Source organism: Ranitomeya imitator, chromosome 2 (genome assembly GCF_032444005.1).
Source record: "Ranitomeya imitator isolate aRanImi1 chromosome 2, aRanImi1.pri, whole genome shotgun sequence".
Taxonomy (NCBI): domain Eukaryota; kingdom Metazoa; phylum Chordata; class Amphibia; order Anura; family Dendrobatidae; genus Ranitomeya; species Ranitomeya imitator.
Window position 1 is genome coordinate 395,692,633 of NC_091283.1, and position 24,304 is coordinate 395,716,936.

At 41.9% G+C, this 24,304-nt stretch overlaps 1 protein-coding gene across 1 annotated transcript; it reads right to left on the reverse strand.

Annotated features, from left to right (window-relative positions):
- Positions 1-2,351: 2,351 nt before the first annotated feature.
- Positions 2,352-24,050, reverse strand: LOC138667019 (oocyte zinc finger protein XlCOF22-like). The gene is made up of 7 exons (XM_069755261.1): positions 23,991-24,050; positions 11,465-11,611; positions 11,165-11,335; positions 10,959-11,082; positions 10,779-10,876; positions 6,108-6,198; positions 2,352-4,279 (listed from the first exon to the last, which is right to left on the reverse strand). The coding sequence occupies exons 1-7, from the start codon at positions 24,015-24,017 to the stop codon at positions 3,183-3,185; spliced, it is 1,755 nt and encodes a 584-aa protein (XP_069611362.1). The 5' UTR covers positions 24,018-24,050; the 3' UTR covers positions 2,352-3,182.
- Positions 24,051-24,304: the final 254 nt, after the last annotated feature.

Below are 24,304 nucleotides of genomic sequence, written 5' to 3' on the forward strand. Positions count from 1 at the left end.
ATAGAAGACGTCACAGAAGACTACAGCGCCTGCACACGATCCGTGAATTTTTCTGATCCAAGTTGTCACGTGACAGTTATAAAACATAATTAGATCGCATAAAGTATACAGTGGGGGAAAAAAAAGATTTAGGCAGCTACCAATTGTGCAAGTTCTCCAACTTAAAAGGATGGCCTGTGATTGACATCATAGGTAGACCAAAACTATGAGAGTCAAAATGAGAAAAAAAAAATCCAGAAAATAAACTTGTTTGATTTGGCAAGATTTATTTTGCAAATTAAGGTGGAAAATAAGTATTTGGTCACTAACAAAAGTTCATCTCAATATTTTGTTATATATCCTTTGTTGGCAATGACAGAGGTCAAACGTTTTCTGTAAGTATTCACAAGGTTGGTACACACTGTTGGTGGTATGTTGGCCCATTCCTCCATGCAGATCTCTTCTAGAGCAGTGATGTTTGGGGCCTGTCGCTGGGCAACACGGACTTTCAACTCCCTCCAAAGGTTTTCTATGGGGTTGAGATCTGGAGACTGGCTAGGCCATTCCAGGACATTCATATGCTTCTTAGGAAGCCACTCCTTTGTTGCCCTGGCGGTGTGCTTGGGATCATTATCATGCTGAAAGACCAATCCACGTTTTATCTTCAATGCCTTTGTTGATGGAAGGTTTGTACTCAAAATCTCACGATACATGGCCTCATTCATTCTTTCAATGACACGAATCAGTTGTCCTGGACCCTTTACAGAGAAACAGCCTCAAACCAAGATGTTGCCACCCCCATGCTTCACAGTAGGTATGGTGTTCTTTGGATGCAACTCCGCATTCTGTCTCCTCCAAACATGACGAGACTTCTATTTTGGTTTCATTAGGCCATATGACATTCTCCCAATACTCTTCTGGATAATCCAAATGCTTTCTAGCAAACTTCTGATGGGCCCGCACATGTACTGGCTTAAGCAGGGGGACACTTCTGGCACTGCAAGATCTGAGTCCCTGGCGGCATAGTGTTTTACTGATGGCAGCCTTTGTTACGGTGGTCCCAGCTCTATATAGGTCATTCACTAGGACACCCCGTGTGGTTCTGGGATTTTTTTCTCACCATTATTGTGATCATTGCGACCCCACGAGGTGAGATCTTGCGTGGAGCCCCAGATCGAGGGAGGTTATCAGTGGTCTTGTATGTCTTCCATTTTCTTATTATTGCTCACACAGTTGATTTCATCACACCAAGCTGCTTGCCTATTGCAGATTTAGTCTTCCCAGCCTGGTGCAGGGCTACAATTCTGTTTCTGGTGTCTTTCGACTGATCTTTGGTCTTTACCATAGTGGAGTTTGGGGTGTTACTGAGGTTGTGGACAGGTGTCTTTTATACTGATAACAAGTTCACACAGGTACCATTACTACAGAGTACAGAGGAGCCTCTTAAAGAAGTTACAGGTCTGTGAGAGCACGAAATCTTGCATATTTTTAGGTGACCAAATGCTTATTTTCCACCATAATTTGCAAAATAAACCTTGCCAAATCAGATAAGGTGATTGTCTGGATGTTTTTTTCATTTTGACTCCCATAGTTGTGGCCTACCTATGATGTCAATTACAGGTCTGTCTCATTTTTTAAATGGGAGAACTTGTACAATTGCTGGCTGGCTAAATACTTTTTTCCCCACTTTATAGAGCAGTATTTTGGGCCAAATATATATAGCATCCAACGGGGCCAATTGTATATGCGGCCAATAATATATGGAGCGGTATATGGGGCCAATTATATGTGGAGCATCTTATGGGACCAATTATATATGGAGCAGTATATGGGGCCAATTATATGTGGAGCATCTTATGGAGCCAATAACATATGGAGCAGTATATGGGGCCAATTATACAGGGTGGGCCATTTATATGGATACACCTAAATAAAATGGGAATGGTTGGTGATATCAACTTCTTGTTTGTGACACATTACTATATGGGAGGGGGGAAACTTTTCAAGATGGGTGGTCACCATGGCGGCCATTTTGAAGTTGGCCATTTTGGATCCAACTTTATTTTTCCAATGGGAAGAGGGTCATGTGACACATCAAACTTATTGAGAATTTCACAAGAAAAACAGTGGTGTGCTTGGTTTTAATGTAACTTTATTCTTTCATGCGCTATTTACAAGTTTATGACCACTTATAAAATGTGTTGAAAGTACTGCCCATGGTGTTGGATTGTCATGTTGTGTTGGATTGTCATATTGGACCTGTGTCGCTTAACTGATCAATATTTCTGCACTGATGCCAATTTATTTTCTTAACCTAAAACACATTTCGGAGGGTTTCAGCTTTCAAAAGAATAATTTATACAACCAATGGATGAATTTAACGTCAGGTTATAAGCTTTTATTTACATAACATGGATAAGCTTTGTCAGGGAGTGTATGTGATGTGGGATAATTTTCCTTAATAAAACAAAATGACAAAGTCTAATATTTCTCATTTGTTTGATACAATTTCATTTACTTTTAGGACTTATGTGAAAATAAAATGTAGTTTTTGGCTAAAATTACACATATGGAAAATTCTGAAGGGTTGAAAAACTATTCATATATCGCTGTATTATTTAGATAGGTGAGTTTGTCCAGCTCCATCAAAATAGGTTATTACTTTTCATCATGAGTAAGAACGCATACAGTGTTTGAAACACGTTGATGGTCGGTATCCAGTCATCACTCTTCTATAGATTTTACATGAATGAAACAAAGTGCTAATTTTAACCTACTTGGATTGAACTGGACAAACCCAACTCCTTTTTATAATTGATCAATGCCTTGCAATGGTTTCGGCTCCAGGCTCTCCAAAATCTAAACTTGGAAACATAGGTGAGCATGTGATTACCTTTTCGCATTTATATTATTTAGATACCAATTGCTTTTTAGTAGCAAATGGCTATTATTATTTATATAATATTTTTAATAATCATTTACTGCTCTAAATTGATTTCTCTTTTTCTTCTAGATTTACTTGCCTAAAACTTGTGTTTTGTCTTGTACATATTGTCAATGAAATAAAATTAAAAATACCTACTGCTCTGTGTTTCTCTGTAAAACATTTCCTACATTCAGAACATGAAAATGGTTTCTCCTAATGTGCATTCTGCTGGGTAATAAACTTAACTTAATGCTAAAAATCTCTCATATGTGAAAGACTAAAATGGCTTCTTCCCTGTGTGAATTCTCAGATGTTTTACAAGATTTGACTTCTCTGTAAAACATTTCCCACATTCTGAACATGAAAATGGCTTCTCCCCTGTGTGAATTCTCTGATGTGTAACTAGTTTTGATTTTTCTGCAAAACATTTCCCACATTCTAAACATGAAAATGGCTTCTCCCCTGTGTGACTTCTTTCATGTTTAACTAGATTTGTTTTCCAATTAAAACATTTCCCACATTCTAAACATGAAAATAACTTCTCCCCTGTGTGAATTCTTTTGTGTGTAACAAGATTTGTTTCCCATTTAAAACATTTCCCACATTCTAAACATGAAAAGGTTTTCTCCCTTGTGTGAATTCTCTGATGCGTAGCAAGATTTGTTTTCCGATTAAAACATTTTCCACATTCTGAACATGAAAATGGCTTATCTCCTGTGTGAATTTTCTGATGTGAAATAAGATGTGATTTCACTACAAAACATTTCCCACATTCTGAACATGAATATGGCTTCTCCCCTGTGTGAATTATTTTATGTCTAACAAGTTTGGATTTCTCACTATAATGTTTACCACATTCTAAGCATGAATATGGCTTCTCACCTGTGTGACTTCTCTGATGTATTATAAGTTGTGATCTCACTACAAAACATTTCCCACATTCTGAACATAAATATGGCTTCTCTCCTGTGTGACTTTTCTGATGTGTAACAAGATTTGCTTTCACCATAAAACATTTCCCACATTCTGAACATGAAAATGGCTTCTCTCCTGTGTGACTTCTCAGATGTGCAACAAGTCTTGATTTAAAACTGTAACTTTTCTCACATTCTGAACAAGAAAACTGTTTCTCCTCTGTGTGAGCTATTTGATATTCAACACCTATTATGTGACTTTTGTTTTTTGTATTGGTCCTTGATGAACTGGAAGAAAGGACCTCTTGTAAAAGATTAGATGATACATTTTTTCTGTGAAGGGCAGGAGGTACGTCTAGGACAATGGCATGTTCTTCACATTTATCTGGTATGATATCATAATCATATGATACAAAATCTGAAAATATCAGATTTGTCACCGAGCTCCTGGTACAGTCATCTGCCAAAAAAAAAAAATTTATAATTTTTCACTGCATTTAAATTACATTGATATTTATATTCGTATTTTATAGTATTGTCAAACAAAACTGTAATGTAATTCATTTATCAACTGACTAGGACAGTACACTGCAAAGCAGGACCTAATTGATTACAATATTAGGCCACCAGGTTGTGCTCTATCAATTGTTTACTTCTCAGATGTTGAAGCAGTCTTCTCCATAGTTTCATGAGCATCTATAAGTGGGGATAACCCTCCCAAACAGTCTATATGGGCATGCAAGTCGTGGAAAGTTGAATAAAATGATACCTTGATATCTGCGATCTGATGTCTTATTCCACAGAAATTCACATTTTTCTTAATATGTAAATTAGCTGTTAAGATCTATCAGCCGGACATAAATGTCACTGAAAATCTGAGCCCAGAGCTTACTGTATTTTTCAGACTGTAAGACACACTTTTTTCCTCCAAAATTTTGGAGGAAAGTGGGAGGTGCATCTTATAGTCCGGATGTACGTTAATAGTGTGGCTTTGGATTGGGGTGAGGAGTGCAGCAGCGTCCGAGCAGAGGGTCACAGGAGGCGAGAGCCGGCTGCTGAAGCTAACACGTGTGCCCGCTGTTAAAGAGAATGAATATTCACAGCTCCCCACGCCCATACACCCTCCCACCTCTATGCACTGAAGCCAGTGTCGAGAGGTGGGAGGTACTAAAGGCGTAGGGAGCAGTGAATATTCATTCTGCTTAATAGCGGGCACACGTGTTAGCTTCAGCAGCCGGCTTTCGCCTTACACAAAATGAATATTCACTGCTGCCTACTCCCATAGTGCCGGGCGTATGAAGCAGTGAATATTCCGGCAGCTGATCTTGGAGTGTGGGGGCGCATGGCAGTGATGTCATATGCTACTTACATGCTGAAATCATGTGCTGGCATGAGCACATGACGCAGCGTTGCGAAGTAGAGCAAGGAAGGTGAGTAGAATTTTTATTTTTATGTGTGCACCATCATAGGGGCCATGTATACCAGGATGAGTATAGGGATGGGGGGACCATGTACACCAGAATAGGGATGGGGAGGGGGGCATGTACACCAGGATGGGGATGAGAGGAACATGTATATCAGGATGGGGATAAGGGACCATTTATACCAGGATGTGGATGTGGGCCATGTATAACTGAATTGGGGGCCATATATACCAGGATGGGGTACATTTATATCATGATAAGGACATATACCAGGATGGGGTATATTAGTACAGAATTGTGGGACATTACCCCTTGGGTTTCTTTGTGACCTTTTGCACCTTTCTCTTGGAGTGATCTTTGTTGGTCAGTCTCTCAAGGGTAATAATGGCCTTGAATTTACTCTACTTGTAAACAATCTGTCCAAACTCTTTAGAGATAATTTTATAACTTTTCCTGCCTCAACTCTTCTTCTGAGGTCCTCAGAAATCTCCAATGTTGTGCCATGACACACTTCCATAAACATGATGTGAAGATCTGTCTTTGATTGATCCTCATCCTTAGAGCAAAAGCAATGCACCCACTCCTGATAGTCAGGAGTGTTCAGTACACAAAATGACAAATTTCACCAAATTATCTGCTAGCTCAAAAGGTTTATATACTTTTGCCACTGTCATATTGATTATCTTCCTCATATCAAAATGAAAAAGTCTAAATGTTTGAGTCATTTGTTTTATTTGATTCTATATCTGTAAAAATCTGATGTCATTTTAGGTTAAGTTTATGCCGAAATATGTAAAAATTCTGAAGGGTTCACAAATTTTCAAGCTCCACTCTACTTCTCAGCATTTAGTGGTCACTACTCACCTGTGCGGTTATCTGTAGGAATCTCCTCTTTACACCGCTCATCACCCCTCACATATGTCCCTGCAGTATTAATATGGGGCAGATCTTTACCCTGCAATAAATGTTATAGAAGTCACAAAAAATGGAGAAGTTGTAAGTAAGTATTTGAAAAGACATAAAAGATCAATTAATATTACAAGCAAACAAGACAGCAGTAATCAAATATCTGTAGATTTCCTGTAGGAATTCAACCATTAAGCGTTAATCCTATCATCTCCATCAAGTACTGAACATACACTGAATGGCCACCTTATGAAAAACATCCATGTATTAGGGTGTTGGATATCATTTTGCCTTCAGATCTTTAGGAATTCATCATGCCAGATTCCACTTGATGTTGCATAAGTATTGGCCTATGCCGACAGGATAGCTTTTTTTTGCAGTTGCTGCACATTAGATGGAGGTACTGACATGTTCCCTGACAGGTACCTGGAAGCAAACCATGAAGATATGACCCTAGTGACAAGGTGCACTGTCCTCCTACCATAGGGTAAATGGCTGACATCAAGTGAGAAACTTGGTAGGTCACAATGTGTAAGTTAACTTTAGTATCCAAATATCCATCTACAGATATCAGAGGACCCAGGATGTACCAAGAAAACATTCCCTGGACCATTTCTCCTCCTCAACCAGCCTGAAATGTTGATACGTGACATCAAAAAGGGAACATGGATCATGCTGATACCATGAAAACCTGACCCTCCAATCGGCATGGTGCAATAGAAATCTGGATTCATCTGAGCAATGTTTTGTACTGCTCACCCCCAGAAGTGTAAGCGAAATGGCGTAGGGGTCGAGGAGGTTTGGCTGTCCATATGTTTGCTGCAAGGTCCTGGCCACAGTGACTGCTATAGGTGATGTATTCACTATACAGGGTGGGCCATTTATATGAATACACCTAAATAAAATGGGAATGGTTGGTGATATCAACTTACTCAATTTCAAAGCAAAAGGAAAAACAGATTGCCGCACCAACCGCTAGTGAAAACACCTGTACATGTGTGTGTCAGATATCCAGTGTATATGCCACTTGCAGAACTTGGGTGCTGCCACAGAAATATAATCCATGAAATAGCAAAAATTGTAGAAAAAAGTGGGCACTCACCATCTGCTAATATTCAGTCCTTATTGTGCCACATGTCAAATGCAGAAATAGCAGGGAGAAACGTGATATAAAAGACGACGATCGTTTCGCGCTGCTGCGCTTCCTCGGGTCTTGATGTCAATATTAGCAGATGGTGAGTGCCCACTTTTTTCTACAATTTTTGATATCAACTTACTGTTTGTGGCACATTAGTATATGGGAGGGGGAAAACTTTTCAAGATGGGTGGTGACCATGGCGGCCATTTTAAAGTTGGCCATTTTGGATCCAACTTTATATTTTTTAAATGGGAAGAGGGTCATGTGACACATCAAACTTATTGAGAATTCCACAAGAAAAACAATGGTGTGCTTGGTTTTAGCGTAACTTTATTCTTTCATGAGTTATTTACAAGTTTATGACCACTTATTAAATGTGGTCAAAGTGCTGCCCATTGTGTTGGATTGTCAATGCAACCCTCTTCTCCCACTGTTCACACACTGATAGCAACACTGCAGAAGAAATGCTAGCACAGGCATCCAGTATCCGCTGTTTCAGATGCTGCACATCTCGTATGTTCACAGCATAGACAATTGCCTTCAGATGACCCCAAAGATAAAAGTCTAATGGGGTCAGATCGGGAGACCTTGGTGGGCATGCAACTGACCCACGATGACCAATCCACTTTCCAGGAAACTGTTCATGTAGGAATGCTCGGACCTGACACCCATAATGTGGTGGTGCACCATCTTGCTGGAAAAACTTATGGAACGTGCCATCTTCAGTGCATAAAGAGGGCAACACATCATCATGTAGCAATTTCAAATATCCAGTGGCATTGAGGTTTCCATTTATGAAGAATGGCCCCACTATCTTTGTACCCTTTTTTCCAGCAAGATGGTGCACCACCACATTATGGGTGTCAGGTCCGAGCATTCCAACATGAACAGTTTCCTGGAAAGTGCATTGTTCGTTGTGGGCCAGTTGAATGGCCACAAGGGCTCCCGATCTGACCCCCATAGACTTTTATCTTTGGGGTCATCTGAAGGCAATTTTTTATGCTGTGAAAATACGAGATGTGCAGTATCTGAAACAACGGATATTGGAAGCCTGTGCTAGCATTTCTTCTGCGGTGTTGCTATCAGTGTGTCAAGAGTGGGAGAAGAGGGTTGCATTGACAATCCAACACAATGGGCAGCACTTTAGACACATTTTATAAGTGGTCATAAACTTGTAAATAACTCATAAAAGAATAAAGTTACATTAAAACCAAGCACACCATTGTTTTTCTTGTGAAATTCTCAATAAGTTTGATGTGTCACATGACCCTCTTCCCATTGAAAAAAACAAAGTTAGATCCAAAATGGCTGACTGCAAAATAGCCGCCATGGTCACCACCCATCTTGAAAAGTTTACCCCTCCCATATACTAATGTGCCACAAACAGGAACTTGATATCACCAACCATTCCCATTTTATTTAGGTGGATCCATGTAAGTGGCCCACCCTGTATATCTTGATACCATATATCTCTTCATGTATTGAGTGGTATACCACTTAGGTGGATTCTGTATTTATACCTTAGAATTTTGGGTATTATTCATTGTACTAGGCGTAGCATCTCCCCTATGTCCAATTACAATGACTATATATTTCATCCTGTGCTATGAGCATTCATTATATTCTAATATGCGCAATAATATTGGCAGAGACTGTTTTATATTTTAGGCACTATGCGCTTTATTTTCTGCAATATCAGTTTTTCTCTAGATATTGGTTATGTCTACTACTAAATATTGCTCAGTTACTCGTCAGTTATTTTTCTGCAATTAGTTCACATGTATAGCGGCACCTTGAGGTAATCAACCCTTAAGGTACCTTCACACTGAGCGACTTTAGAACGATAACGATAGCGATCCGTGATGTTGCAGCGTCCTGGATAGCGATATCGTTGTGTTTGACACGCAGCAGCGATCTGGATCCTGCTGTGAGATCGCTGGTCGGAGTTAGAAGGCCAGAACTTTATTTCGTCGCTGGATCACCCGCTGAGATCGCTGAATCGGCGTGTGTGACGCCGATTCAGCGATGTCTTCACTTGTAACCAGGGTAAACATCGGGTTACTAAGCGCAGAGCCACGCTTAGTAACCCGATATTTACCCTGGTTACCTAAAAAAACCAAATACTACATACTTACATTCCGGTGTCTGTCGCGTCCCTCGCAGTCAGCTTCCCGCACTGACTGTGAGCGCCGGCCGTAAAGCACAGCGGTGACGTCACCGCTGTGCTCTGCTTTACGGCCGGCACTCACAGTCAGTGCGGGAAGCTGACTGCGAGGGACGCGACAGACACCGGAATGTAAGTATGTAGTGTTTTTTTTTTTTAGGTAACCAGGGTAAATATCGTGTTACTAAGCGTGGCCCTGCGCTCAGTAACCCGATGTTTACCCTGGTTACCCGGGGACCTCGGCATCGTTGGTCGCTGGAGAGCTGTCTGTGTGACAGCTCTCCAACGACCACACAGCGACGCTGCAGCGATCGGCATCGTTGTCTATATCGCTGTAGCGTCGCTTAATGTGATGGTACCCTTACTCTTTGCACCTAACCCCATTGGAGATATTTTCCCACCCTGTTTTGTCCATTTTTTATGATTTTTGTATCAATAAAGAATATCATTTTATTGTTTAGATAAAATCTCTTATTCATAGCTGTCAGGGACGGTGTGTGTTTATACTTCATTGGAAGTGTCTAGTATCCTACGTGTTGCATTTTTGGACAAATGTTATTAAATATTCTCAGTATAGTCTGGATATGATTGCACATAAAAACATGAGTGTCACAGTTTTTTGCTTGTTTTCTTTTTAAATATTGGCCGCAGCTAATCGATCACTAACAATGCACTGTTTAAAATTGCTAAATTTTGGAATGACTACAAAAATTGATCACTTCATTTTATGCTGCACTCGGGGTCATTTATTTTTTAAATTCTTTATTTTACTCATTTATATATCATTTGTCCAATTTCCAAACAGAATAGTTCTAGTTAAGAAAGGGTGGGGGTCTAAAAAATTGTCCATCAACAAAGAGAAAGGCAGGTAGCACTCACCGATCCTTAAAATTCCATTCTTTATTCAGTCACGATTAAAAAAATCATCATGGCCTGGGAGTGTGAGGGCAGGAGTGTGCAGGTGCTGACCTGCAAACTCCTGCCCTCACACTCCCAGGCCATGATGATTTTTTAATCGTGACTGAATAAAGAATGGAATTTTAAGGATCGGTGAGTGCTACCTGCCTTTCTCTTTGTTGATGGACTGTATTTACATGAATTCCTTCGGAGGAGCACCTGAGATCCCGAGGCACAGCTCAAATCTGTATATCACACTCAAGGCGCATAGATCCAGTGAAGTCGGCGGTGCTGTCTGCTTTCTGCACTTGACATGGCTAATAAATTGTCCATTCAGTGTATTATACTGGTGGATAACACAAGACTGAACACAAGACCTTCACAGCTTGTACACATCATAGGGGAGATCTCATGACACCTCTCCATCTACCTGAGGATCCTGAGGAACATTGGGATCTTCTTGTTTACAGTCCTGTGGAAGAAGAGGACGGGGACATCCCTCTGGTGTTGTCCTCTCACTGGATAAAACTGGAGGAAACACATAAAGGACTGAATTCATTCTTTACATACAGATAATTATAGTCCGTGTGTATTTAGTCCTGTCTATTACCTGGTGATGTGAGGGGCTGGGGAACTTCCAGCATAACGTCTTTGTACAGATCTTTGTGTCCTTCTACATACTCCCACTCCTCCATGGAGAAATAGACGGTGACATCCTGACACCTTATAGGAACCTGACACATACAATGATACCGTCATCCCCTGATCCCTCCATAGCGTTACTGTATAATGTCCCAGCATTCCCAGCAGTGTCACCTCTCCAGTCAGCAGCTCAATCATCTTGTAAGTGAGTTCTAGGATCTTCTGGTCATTGATGTTCTCATGTATCGGGGGGTGAGGTGGAGGCACTGTGATTGGGCTCAGGGGTTCCTCAGATACAGGGGCCTGACAGCGCTCACTAGAGGTCTTCTTCACTACTGTGTAATCCTGGTTATGGAGAGACACATTAATAAATCTCACTACAGACATTTCCAGAGTCCTCACCTCTCCAGTTCTGTCCATCTGTTATTCCCATAGATAAGAATGATGTAATGTGATGTCATCAGAATCTCTCACCTCTCCAGTCAGCCGGAAGAGGATCTCTAGGGTGAGGTGTAATATCCTCTCCGCCATCTTGTCCCTGTCCCTATCCATCTTTGTTGGGTCACTCAGGATAATTCTCTTATATAGATCTTCACTGAGAGGATCCGATATTGTAGGGACCTGAATGGGGAGAAGATGACGATGTAACATCATAAAGATCCCATGTAAGAAATCTCCGGAGCTGTTACCGGCGTCACATGATCACTACATCTAGTCATGGCCCCGTCCTGCCCCCGGTATAACACACAGTCCCATTATAGAGAATATTATTATGAAATTATCATAGAGATCTATCACAGGCTCAGCAGTGAGGGGGTTAACCCCTTTAGTGACTGGGATAATTCTGGAAGGTATATGTATATATATATATATATATATATATATATATATATATATATATATATATATATATATATATATATATATATATATATATATATATATATATATATATATATATACATACATACACACTGCTCAAAAAAATTAGGGGATCACTTAAACAACAGAATATAACTCCAAGTAAATCAAACTTCTGTGAAATCAAACTGTCCACTTAGGAAGCAACACTGTTTGACAATTAATTTCACATGCTGCTGTGCAAATGGAATAGACGGCAGATGGAAATTATTGGCAATTATCAAGACACACTCAATAAAGGAGTGGTTCTACAGGTGGGGACCACAGGTGAGATCTCAGTACCAATGCTTTCTGGCTGATGTTTTGGTCACTTTTGGATGTTGGTTGTGCTTTCACACTCGTGGTAGCATGAGACGGACTCTACAACCCACACAAGTGGCTCAGGTAGTGCAGCTTATCCAGGATTGCACATCAATGCGAGCTGTGGCAAGAAGATTTGCTGTGTCTGTCAGCGTAGTGTCCAGAGGCTGGAGGCGCTACCAGGAGACAGGCCAGTACACCAGGAGATGTGGAGGGGGCTGTTGTGAATTCTGTTATCGAACTCCCTCCTGTGGTCATGAATGGTACTTCGGCGAGTTCTGTCCATGGACTCCCTCTGGTGGCTGTGAGTGCTGCTGCTGCTTCTGAGGTTCCTTCCACAGGTGACGTGGTTTATCCTTTGGCTGGCTGCTCTATTTAACTCCACTCAGATTGTTGCTCCATGCCAGCTGTCAATGTTCCTGCATTGGTTCAGTTCGCTCTTGGATCTTTCTGGTGACCTGTCTACTCCAGCAGAAGCTAAGTCCCTGCTAGTTATTATTTGTTCATTGTTTCCTTGTCCAGCTGGATTTCATGATTTTGCCTTGCTAGCTGGAAGCTCTGGGATGCAGAGTGGCCTCTCCGCACCGTTAGTCGGTGCGGAGGTCTTTTTGCACACTCTGTGTGGTCTTTTGTAGTTTTTTGTGCTGACCACAAAGATACCTTTCCTATCCTCTATCTGTTTAGTAAGTCTGGCCTCCCTTTGCTGAAACCTGTTTCATTTCTGCATTTGTGACTTTCATCTTTACTCACAGTCAATATATGTGGGGGGCTGCCTTTTCCTTTGGGGAATTTCTCTGAGGCAAGGTAGGCTTTATTTTCTTTCTCTAGGGCTAGTTAGCTCTTAGGCTGTGAAGAGGCGTCTAGGGAGTGTCAGGAACGCTCCACGGCTATTTCAAGTTGTTGTGATAGGATTAGGGGTTGCGGTCAGCAGAGCTCCCACATCCCAGAGCTTGTCCTGTGTGAGTTTAACTATCAGGTCGTTCCGGGTGCTCCTAACCACCAGGTCATAACAGGGGGCCGTAGGAGGGCAACAACCCAGCAGCAGGACTGCTATCTCTGTGCAAGTGCAAGGAGGAACAGGAGGAGCACTGCCAGAGTCCAGCAAAATGACCTCCAGCAGGCCACGAATGTGCATGTGTCTGCACAAATGGTTAGAAACCGACTCCATGAGGATGGTCTGAGTGCCCGATGTCCACAGATGGGGGTTGTGCTCACAGCCCAACACCGTGCAGGATGCTTGGCATTTGCCACAGAATTCCAGGATTGGCAAAATCGCCACTGGTTCCCTGTGCTCTTCACAGATGAAAGCAGGTTCACACTGAGCGGATGTGACAGACGTGACAGTCTGGAGACGCCGTGGAGAGCAATCTGCTGCCTGCAACATCCTTCAGCATGACCGGTTTGGCAGTGCCTCAGTAATGGTGTGGGGTGGCATTTCTTTGGAGGGCCACACAGTCCTCTATGTGCTCGCCAGAGGTAGCCTGACTGCCATTAGGTACCGAGATGAGATCCTCAGACCCCTTGTGAGACCATATGCTGGTGCGGTTGGCCCTGGGTTCTTCCTAATACAGGACAATGCGGGACCTCATGTGGCAGGAGTGTGTCAGCAGTTCCTGCAAGATGAAGGCATTGAAGCTATGGACTGGCCTGCCCATTCCCCAGACCTGAATCCGATTGAACACATCTGGAACATCATGTCTCGCTCTATCCACCAACGTCACGTTGTACCACAGACTGTCCAGGAGTTGGCAGATGTTTTAGTCCAGGTCTGGGAGTAGATCCCTCAGGAGACCATCCGCCGCCTCATCAGGAGCATGCCCAGGCGTTGTGCAGTAGGGAGGTCATACAGGCACGTGGAGGCCACACACAATACTGAGCATCTTTTCCTTGTCATGAGGCATTTCCACTGAAGTTGGATCCGCCTGTAATTTGATTTTCCACTTTGATTTTCAGTATCATTCCAAATCCAGACCTATTATTCATTTTTATTTACATTGATAATTGTTATGTTTTATAGTTCTGAACACATTCCACTATGCAATGAATACAAATTTGCAACTGGAATATTTCATTCAGAAATATCTAGGATGTGGTATTTTAGTGTTCCCTTTATTTTGTTGAGCAGTATATATATACATCCTATTGATTGAGACTGTTTTTTTTTTCGTGACATATTATACTTTATGATAATGGTAAACTAAGGTTGATATGTTTTGCCTTGTTTTATAATGATATCAGAAATTTGTAAAAAATAAAATAAAATTTGCAATTTTCAAACCTTGAATGATTATGCCTTTAACATAGTTATACCACAGAAAAACATTAATAAATATAATTTCCCTCATGCCTGCTTGACATCAGCGCCATTTGTAAATTGTTATTTTATTTTCTTAGCATTTTAGGTTTAAAAATGTAGCAGGAATTTTTCATTTCTTCAAGGAAATGTACTAAACTTATTTTTTTAGGGACCTGTTCAGTTTTGAAGTGACTTTGGGGGTCCTATATATTGGAAACCCCCAAAAGTGATATCATTTTAAAAACAGCACCCCTCAACGTATTCAAAATTGCTTTCAGGAATTAATGCAAAGTGACATGACAGGAATGAAGGAGTTTATTTTTACCACCTAAATGTCACTAACTTCTTAACCCCTTTCTGACCTTGGACGGGATAGTACGTCCGAGGTCAGATCCCCTGCTTTGATGCGGGCTCCGCAGTGAGCCCGCATCAAAGCCGGGACATGTCAGCTGTTTTGAACAGCTGACATGTGCCCGTAATAGGCGCGGGCAGAATCGCGATCTGCCCACACCTATTAACTAGTTAAATGCCGCTGTCAAACGCAGACAGCGGCATTTAACTACCGCTTCCGGCCGGGCGGCCGGAAGTGACGTCATCGCCGACCCCCGTCACATGATCGGGGGTCGGCGATGCGTCAGGATGGTAACCATAGAGGTCCTGGAGACCTCTATGGTTACTGATCACCGGTGGCTGTGAGCGCCACCCTGTGGTCGGCGCTCACAGCACACCTGCATTTCTGCTACATAGCAGCGATCAGCAGATCGCTGCTATGTAGCAGAGGCGATCGAGTTGTGCAGCAGCGGCGATCGTGCTGTGCCTGCTTCTAGCCTCCCATGGAGGCTATTGAAGCATGGCAAAAGTAAAAAAAAAAAGTTAAAAAAATGTGAAAAAAATAAAAAAAAATATAAAAGTTTAAATCACCCCCCTTTCATCCCAATCAAAATAAATCAATAAAAAAAAATCAAATCTACACATATTTGGTATCGCCGCGCTCAGAATAGCCCGATCTATCAAATAAAAAAAAGCATTAACCTGATCGCTAAACGGCGTAGCGAGAAAAAAATTCGAAACGCCAGAATTACGTTTTTTAGGTCGCCGCGACATTGCATTAAAATGCAATAACGGGCGATCAAAAGAACGTATCTGCACCAAAATGCTATCATTAAAAACGTCATCTCGGCACGCAAAAAATAAACCCTCAACCGACCCCAGATCACGAAAAATGGAGACGCTACGAGTATCGGAAAATGGCGCAATTTTTTTTTTTTTTTTTAGCAAAGTTTGGAATTTTTTTTCACCACTTAGATAAAAAATAACCTAGTCATGTTAGGTGTCTATGAACTCGTACTGACCTGGAGAATCCTAATTGCAGGTCAGTTTTAGCATTTAGTGAACCTAACAAAAAAGCCAAACAAAAAACAAGTGTGGGATTGTACTTTTTTTGCAATTTCACCGCACTTGGAATTTTTTTCCCATTTTCTAGTACACGACATGCTAAAACCAATGATGTCGTTCAAAAGTACACCTCGTCCCGCAAAAAATAAGCCCTCACATGGCCAAATTGACGGAAAAATAAAAAAGTTATGGCTCTGGGAAGGAGGGGAGTGAAAAACGAACACGGAAAAACAGAAAATCCCACGGTCATGAAGGGGTTAACAGGTCACTGTAGCCGGCAGACTCTAACCTTGCTCTTTGGCTGTGAACTGCCAAGGCAAAAATCAGGACCACACAATCATGATCTCAGGGTGATGGGGACACAGAGGGAGCCCCCACACTCTGTCAATCATTTAGGTGCTGTAGTTACTATTGACAGCAGCATTTAAGGGGTTAAAAAGCCATGGTTGGTGCCAACACGGATTGTGGCTGATGCCATAGGTTGTTAGCTATAGTGTACAGCCGACAGCTGCTGGATTTTCACATGTATGGGGATGCTATTCTGTTACAGCTCAGGTCAGTAAAAATACATATTCGTCCCCTGCGTCCACCCAGTAAGGCCTCTTTCACACTTCGTCTTCCAGCTCGGTGCATACTAAAACCCTATGTGGCAAATTTACCTATGCCTATGGTAGATATTTTAGTCGTATTCATCTCTGCCTATTTTAGATTTTTTTTTACCGTTTCATTTTCTTAATTTAGTTTTCCTTTCCACTTCACTCCATTTGAAGCAGAGTAACCAATTTATTTACATATGTATTTATTTGACATAAAGTTGCAATACATGAATGTAGGGGTCAAATTTTTTGGAAACGGAATAACGGTTTTGAGCTCCGTTTTTTTTATTGGAATATGTTCATGTTAGTACAACAACGTTATCTTCCAAGTTTCATTAAGATCTTTTTAGGGATTCAGTCGTTATGCGCCATTTTCTGCCATACCTATGCCTACAGTGTTATCATGGTTGGAAACGGAAAAACGGTTTTGAGCTCCGTTTTTTTTATTGGAATATGTTCATATTAGTACAACAACGTTATCTTCCAAGTTTCATTAAGATCTTTTTAGGGATTCAGTCGTTATTGCGCCATTTTATGCCATACCTATACCTACAGTGTTATCATGGTTGGAAACGGAAAAACTGTTTTGAGCTCCGTTTTTTTTATTGGAATTAGTTCATATTAGTACAACAACGTTATCTTCCAAGTTTCATTAGGATCTTTTTAGGGATTCAGTCGTTATGCGCCATTTTCTGCCATACCTATGCCTAGTGTGTTATCACGGTTGGAAACGGAAAAACGGTTTTGAGCTCCGTTTTTTTTATTGGAATATGTTCATATTAGTACAACAACGTTATCTTCCAAGTTTCATTAAGATCTTTTTAGGGATTCAGTCGTTATGCGCCATTTTCTGCCATACCTATGCCTACAGTGTTATCATGGTTGGAAACGGAGAAACGGTTTTGAGCTCCGTTTTTTTTATTGGAATATGTTCATGTTAGTACAACAACGTTATCTTCCAAGTTTCATTAAGATCTTTTTAGGGATTCAGTCGTTATGCGCCATTTTCTGCCATACCTATGCCTACAGTGTTATCATGGTTGGAAACGGAAAAACGGTTTTGAGCTCCGTTTTTTTTATTGGAATATGTTCATATTAGTACAACAACGTTATCTTCCAAGTTTCATTAAGATCTTTTTAGGGATTCAGTCGTTATGCGCCATTTTATGCCATACCTATGCCTACAGTGTTATCATGGTTGGAAACGGAAAAACGGTTTTGAGCTCCGTTTTTTTTATTGGAATTAGTTCATATTAGTAGAACAACGTTATCTTCCAAGTTTCATTAGGATCTTTTTAGGGATTCAGTCGTTATGCGCCATTTTCTGCCATACCTATGCCTAGTGTGTTATCACGGTTGGAAACGGAAAAACGGTTTTGAGCTCCGTTTTTTTTATTGGAATATGTTCATATTAGTAGAACAACGTTATCTTCCAAGTTTCATTAGGATCTTTTTAGGGATTCAGTCTTTATGCGCCATTTTCTGCCATACCTATGCCTAGTGTGTTATCACGGTTGGAAGCGGAAAAACGGTTTTGAGCTCCGTTTTTTTTATTGGAATTAGTTCATATTAGTACAATGACGTTATCTTCCAAGTTCCATTAGGATCTTTTTAGGGATTCAGTCGTTATGCGCCATATTCTGCCATACCTATGCCTATGGTAGTTTTTTTTCTAAAGTTGAATTTTTTGAATCTATTTTTCCTTTCCACTTCACTCTATTTAAAAATAAATTGGCGGAGGTTAAACTTTAATTGCGTTTTCCACAAGGCAAACCCATAAATTTCTATATAGTAACTTTACATTTGAAATAAACACTGAATCCCTAAGAAGATCTTGATGAAACTTTGAAAATAAGTTTGTCATTAATATGAACTTATTCCAGCAAGAAAAACAGAGCTTAAAAATGTAATTCTGTTTTCAACAATGTTAATTCATACATTCCTATATAATAACTTTACATTTCAAATAAACAGTGAATCCCTAAGTATATCTTTATCGAAAATGTTTGCCTTAAGGTACCTTCACACACAACGATATCGTTAAGGATATCGCTGCAACGTCACGCTTTTTGTGACGTAACAACGATCCCGCTAACGATCTCGCTATGTGTGACAGCGACCAACGATCAGGCCCCTGCTGGGAGATCGTTGGTCGTGGGGAATGATCAGGACCTTTTTTTTGGTCGCTGATCACCCGCTGTCATCGCTGGATCGGCATGTGTGACGCCGATCTAGCGATGTGTTCACCTGTAACCAGGGTAAATATCGGGTTACTAAGTGCAGGGCCGCTATGGGGGCCAGAAAAATACGGATTACACACAGACCAGCAGTGTGACTTATGAGAAATACGCAGCGGTGTTCTATAGAAAAGCCGGCAATTCAGTGCGGTGTACAGTAAAATCACACTGACAGGTTAGAATAGAATAGCTAAGATAAAGGTCTACACATAGTATGTGTGTGTGTATATGTATATATATATATATATATATATATACACACACACACACACACTAGATGGTGGCCCGATTCTAACGCATCGGGTATTCTAGAATATGCATGTCCACGTAGTATATTGCCCAGCCACGTACTATATTGCCCAGCCATGTAGTACATTTCCCAGCCACGTAGTATATTGCCCAGCCACGTAGTATATTGCCCAGTCACGTAGTATATTACCCAGTCACGTACTATATTGCCCAGCCATGTAGTACATTTCCCAGCCACGTAGTATATTGCCCAGTCACGTAGTATATTGCCCAGTCACGTACTATATTGCCCAGCCATGTAGTACATTTCCCAGCCACGTAGTATATTGCCCAGCCACGTACTATATTGCCCAGCCCACGTAGTATATTGCCCAGTCACGTAGTATATTGCCCAGTCACGTAGTATATTGCCCAGCCAGGTTTGTCACATTTAAAAAAATAAAAATATACTCACCTTTCTGAGGGCCCCTTGTAGTCCACGGCAGCTTCCGGTCCCAGGGTTGGTATGAGCGCAGGACCTGTGATGACGTTGTGGTCACAGGCAATATACTACGTGGGCTGGGCAATATAGTACGTGGGCTGGCCAATATAGTACGTGGGCTGGCCAATATAGTACGTGGGCTGGCCAATATAGTACGTGGGCTGGCCAATATACTACGTGGCTGGGCAATATACTACGTGGGCTGGCCAATATACTACGTGAGCTGGCCAATATACTACGTGGCTGGGCAAAATACTACGTGGCTGGGCAGTATACTACGTGGGCTGGCCAATATACTACGTGGGCTGGCCAATATACTACGTGACTGGGCAATATACCATGTGGCTGGCCAATATACTACGTGGGCTGGCCAATATACTACGTGACTGGGCAATATACTACGTGGCTGGGCAAAATACTACGTGGCTGGGCAATATACTACGTGACTGGGCAATATACTACATCGCTGGGCAATATACTACGTGGGCTGGCCAATATACTACGTGACTGGGCAATATACTACGTGGCTGGGCAAAATACTACGTGGCTGGGCAATATACTACGTGGGCTGGGCAATATACTACGTGGCTGGGCAATATACTACGTGGCTGGGCAATATACTACGTGGCTGGGCAATATACTACGTGGGCTGGGCAATATACTACGTGGCTGGGCAATATACTACGTGGGCTGGGCAATATACTACGTGGCTGGGCAATATACTACGTGACTGGGCAATAACCAACGTGGACATGCATATTCTAGAATACCCGATGCGTTAGAATCGGGCCACCATCTAGTATATCTACATATATATATATGCCTATTCTATGTGTACACATTTATTCCACCTATTCTACTGTAAGCTGTCAGTGTGATTTTACTGTACACCGCACTGAATTTCCAGCTTTTCTCTCTAACACCGCTGCGTATTTCTCGCAAGTCACACTGTTGGTCCGTGTGTAATCCGTATTTTTCTGGCCCCCATAGACTTTCATTAGTGGATTTTTTGCGCAATACGGTGACAAACGCAGCATACTGCAATTTTCTATGGCCGTAGAAGACCGTATAATACGGATCAGTAAAATACGGCTGATAGGAGCTTGGCCATAGAGAAGCATTGTACCGTATGCAATCCGTATTTTATGAACTGCTCATACGTCCGTAAAACTCGCAGGTGTGAGGTCGGCCTAAGGCAAAAATTTTCGATAAAGATATACTTAGGGATTCAGTGTTTATTTCAAATGTAAAGTTACTCTATAGAAATGTATGGGTTTGCCTTGTTGAAAACGCAATTAAAGTTTAACCTCCGCTAATTTATTTTTAAATAGTGAAGTGGAAAGGAAAAATAGATTAAAAACATTCAACTTTAGAAAAAAAACTACCATAGGCATGGCAGAATATGGCGCATAAAGACTGAATCCCTAAAAAGATCCTAATGAAACTTGGAAGATAACGTTGTTGTACTAATATGAACTAATTCCAATAAAAAAAAACGGAGCTCAAAACCGTTTTTCCGTTTCCAACCATGATAACACTGTAGGCATAGGTATGGCAGAAAATGGCGCATAACGACTGAATCCCTAAAAAGATCTTAATGAAACTTGGAAGATAACGTTGTTGTACTAATATGAACTAATTCCAATAAAAAAAACGGAGCTCAAAACCGTTTTTCCGTTTCCAACCGTGATAACACACTAGGCATAGGTATGGCAGAAAATGGCGCATAACGACTGAATCCCTAAAAAGATCATAATGAAACTTGGAAGATAACGTTGTTGTACTAATATGAACATATTCCAATAAAAAAAACAGAGCTCAAAACCGTTTTTCCGTTTCCAACCATGATAACACTGCAGGCATAGGTATGGCAGAAAATGGCGCATAACGACTGAATCCCTAAAAAGATCTTAATGAAACTTGGAAGATAACGTTGTTGTACTAATATGAACATATTCCAATAAAAAAAACGGAGCTCAAAACCGTTTTTCCGTTTCCAACCGTGATAACACACTAGGCATAGGTATGGCAGAAAATGGCGCATAACGACTGAATCCCTAAAAAGATCTTAATGAAACTTGGAAGATAACGTTGTTGTACTAATTTGAACATATTCCAATAAAAAAAACGGAGCTCAAAACCGTTTTTCCGTTTCCAACCGTGATAACACTGTAGGCATAGGTATGGCAGAAAATGGCGCATAACGACTGAATCCCTAAAATGATCTTAATGAAACTTGGAAGATAACGTTGTTGTACTAATATGAACTTATTCCAATAAAAAAAACGGAGCTTAAAACCGTTATTCGTAATTCTTACCAAAGTGATGATGGGAGAGCCTGGTGTTGATGCTTGACTTCAGTAAGGTACAGTCACACATAGCGACGCTGCAGCGATATAGACAACGAGCCGATCACTGGAGCGTCGCTGTTTATGTCGCTGTAGAGACGTCAAACAGAACGATGCAGGAGCGATCCAGTGACGTAACGGCGACTCGCTTATTGTTCTCGCTCCATGTAAAACGTTGCTGGCATAGTTGTTTTTGATGTCAAACATGACGATACGCGCCGATCTAGCGACCAAATGAAGTTCCGGACTTCTAGCTCCGACCAGCGATGGCTCAGCGGGATCCAGATCGCTGCTGCGTGTCAAACACAAAGAGATCGCTATCCAGGACGCTGCAACGTCACAGATTGTTGTCGTTCTCGTTGCAAAGTTGCTGAGTGTGACGGTACCTTAAGATATGCCCCAGCCAGCATGTCCACTTACTCTGCATTCTGTGGTTGCTAGGTACTGGATGTGTGAGAGGAGGGTTTATAAACTATCTCAAGGTAAACAATATTAGGCGGATAGGTTCTCATTGCGTCAGGGCAATCCGTTTAGCGCTAAGCGCTAAGCGCTAGTGGATTGCGCTAACGCAATGTCTTTTTAGGGGTCACGTTAAATGTCCCCGCTAGCGCTAGCTGCAAGCAGCGTCCGAGGCGCGCCACAAAAGAACGGCACATCGCTAGCGCGTGCCGAAAATGGCACGCACTAGCAATGCGCTTTAACATTGCTGGCAATGGGAGCGTTAACGGACACGTTGCACGGCGTTAATTTCGCCGTGCAACGCTGTCTGTTAGCGCTCACCCGAAAACAAAATGAGAACCTAGCCTTAATATTATCTCACTCAAAACATCCTCCTCCCTCTCCCAGTTCAGGTACACAGAGAAGGGAGTTGTAAGGCTATGTGCACACGTTCCGTATTTTTCGCGGTTTTTTTCTATAAAAATGCGATAAAAACGTGAAAAAAACGCTTACATATGGTTCCCAATCATTTCAATGTAATCCGCAAAACTTGTGCAAATGTTGCGATTTTTTTGCGCGAAAAAAAACAAATCGCGGAAAAAAAATCAACATGTTCATTAATTCTGCGGAATCGCTGATTTCCCGCACACTGTAAAAAATCTACCATAGGTATAGACAAATATGACTAAAAAAATCTACCATAGGCAAAATCTACGATAGGCATAGGTATAGACAAATGACACATAGGGTTTTAGTATTTTCCTTCCAGCTCAGGTCAGTAAAAATACATATGTCCCCTGCGCCCACCCAGTAAGGCCACACTTCATCTTCCAGCTCAGGTCAGTAAAAATACATATGTTCCCTGCGCCCACCCAGTAAGGCCTCTTTCACACTTCGTCTTCCAGCTCCCGTCGCGATACGTCGATTTTTGAGAATGCAGGATCCTGCATTTTCTCATAGACTTGTATCAGCAACGGATTGTGACGGATGGCCATCCGTTTCATCCGTCGTGCACTGGATCCTGCGTAAAAAAACGGTCCGTCGGGCAAAGAAAACGTTCAGAGGAACGTTTTTTCTGCATGTCGGAAAATCGGTCAACGACGTCACTGGCTACAATAGTAGCCTATGGGTGCAGGATGCGTCGCTGACTGTGAAAAGCAAGAATCCAGCGACGGGTCCAGTCTTTTCACACTGAGCATGCGTGGAAGAATTTCCCATCAGGGAAACTATCTCTCGCTCGCTCTCTTTCTCCTATTGATGCTGCCTATGCAGCATCAATAGTCACAAGATATAATGTTAAAAATAATTTTAAAAAAAAATCGCAATATTCTCACCTACCGGCGTCCCGCGCAGGATACCGATGCTCCCTGCAGCTAGCGTTCCACTTCCTAGTAATACATTGCGAAATCTTGCGAAAAGTCACAGTCTCGAAATCGAGAAGTCGTGGTCTCGCGGGACCGCGACTTCTAATGTATTACTAGGAACGCTAGCTGCTGGGAGCATCGCTGCGCGGGAACGCCGGTAGGTGAGGATACTGCAATTTTTAATTTTTTTAATTATTTTTAACCTGGTTTGTGTTGCGAAAACGCATACACAACAGGTGCACATAGCCTTGACGGCTATGCACCTGTCACGTACATTTTGAAACACGTCCGTCGCTACGTCTCGGCGACGCAGCAGGATGGGAGAGTCCCGACGGAAGTGTGAAAGAAGCCTAATGGGGAATCTCCAGCACCTACCTCCACCTGCAGAGCCGCACACCACATATATGGCTGCTGTGTGCACACAGGACCTGTGATGAGGTCACTGGAGGGGAGGAGTCAGGGGTCACATGATCAGGGGCTTCAGTGTCTCCAGGACTCTGCTGTGCTGGTTGTTATGTGCTGGATGAGGGGAAGTTTCTGTGTGAGGTCAGGAGGGAGGTGCAGGGTGGATGTAGCAGAGCCGTGTGTGTACGAGGTGTACGGAGCGGAGCTGTGTGTGTGTACAAGGTGTACGGAGCAGAGCTGTGTTTGTGTACAAGGTTTACGGAGCGGAGCCGTGTGTGTAGGAG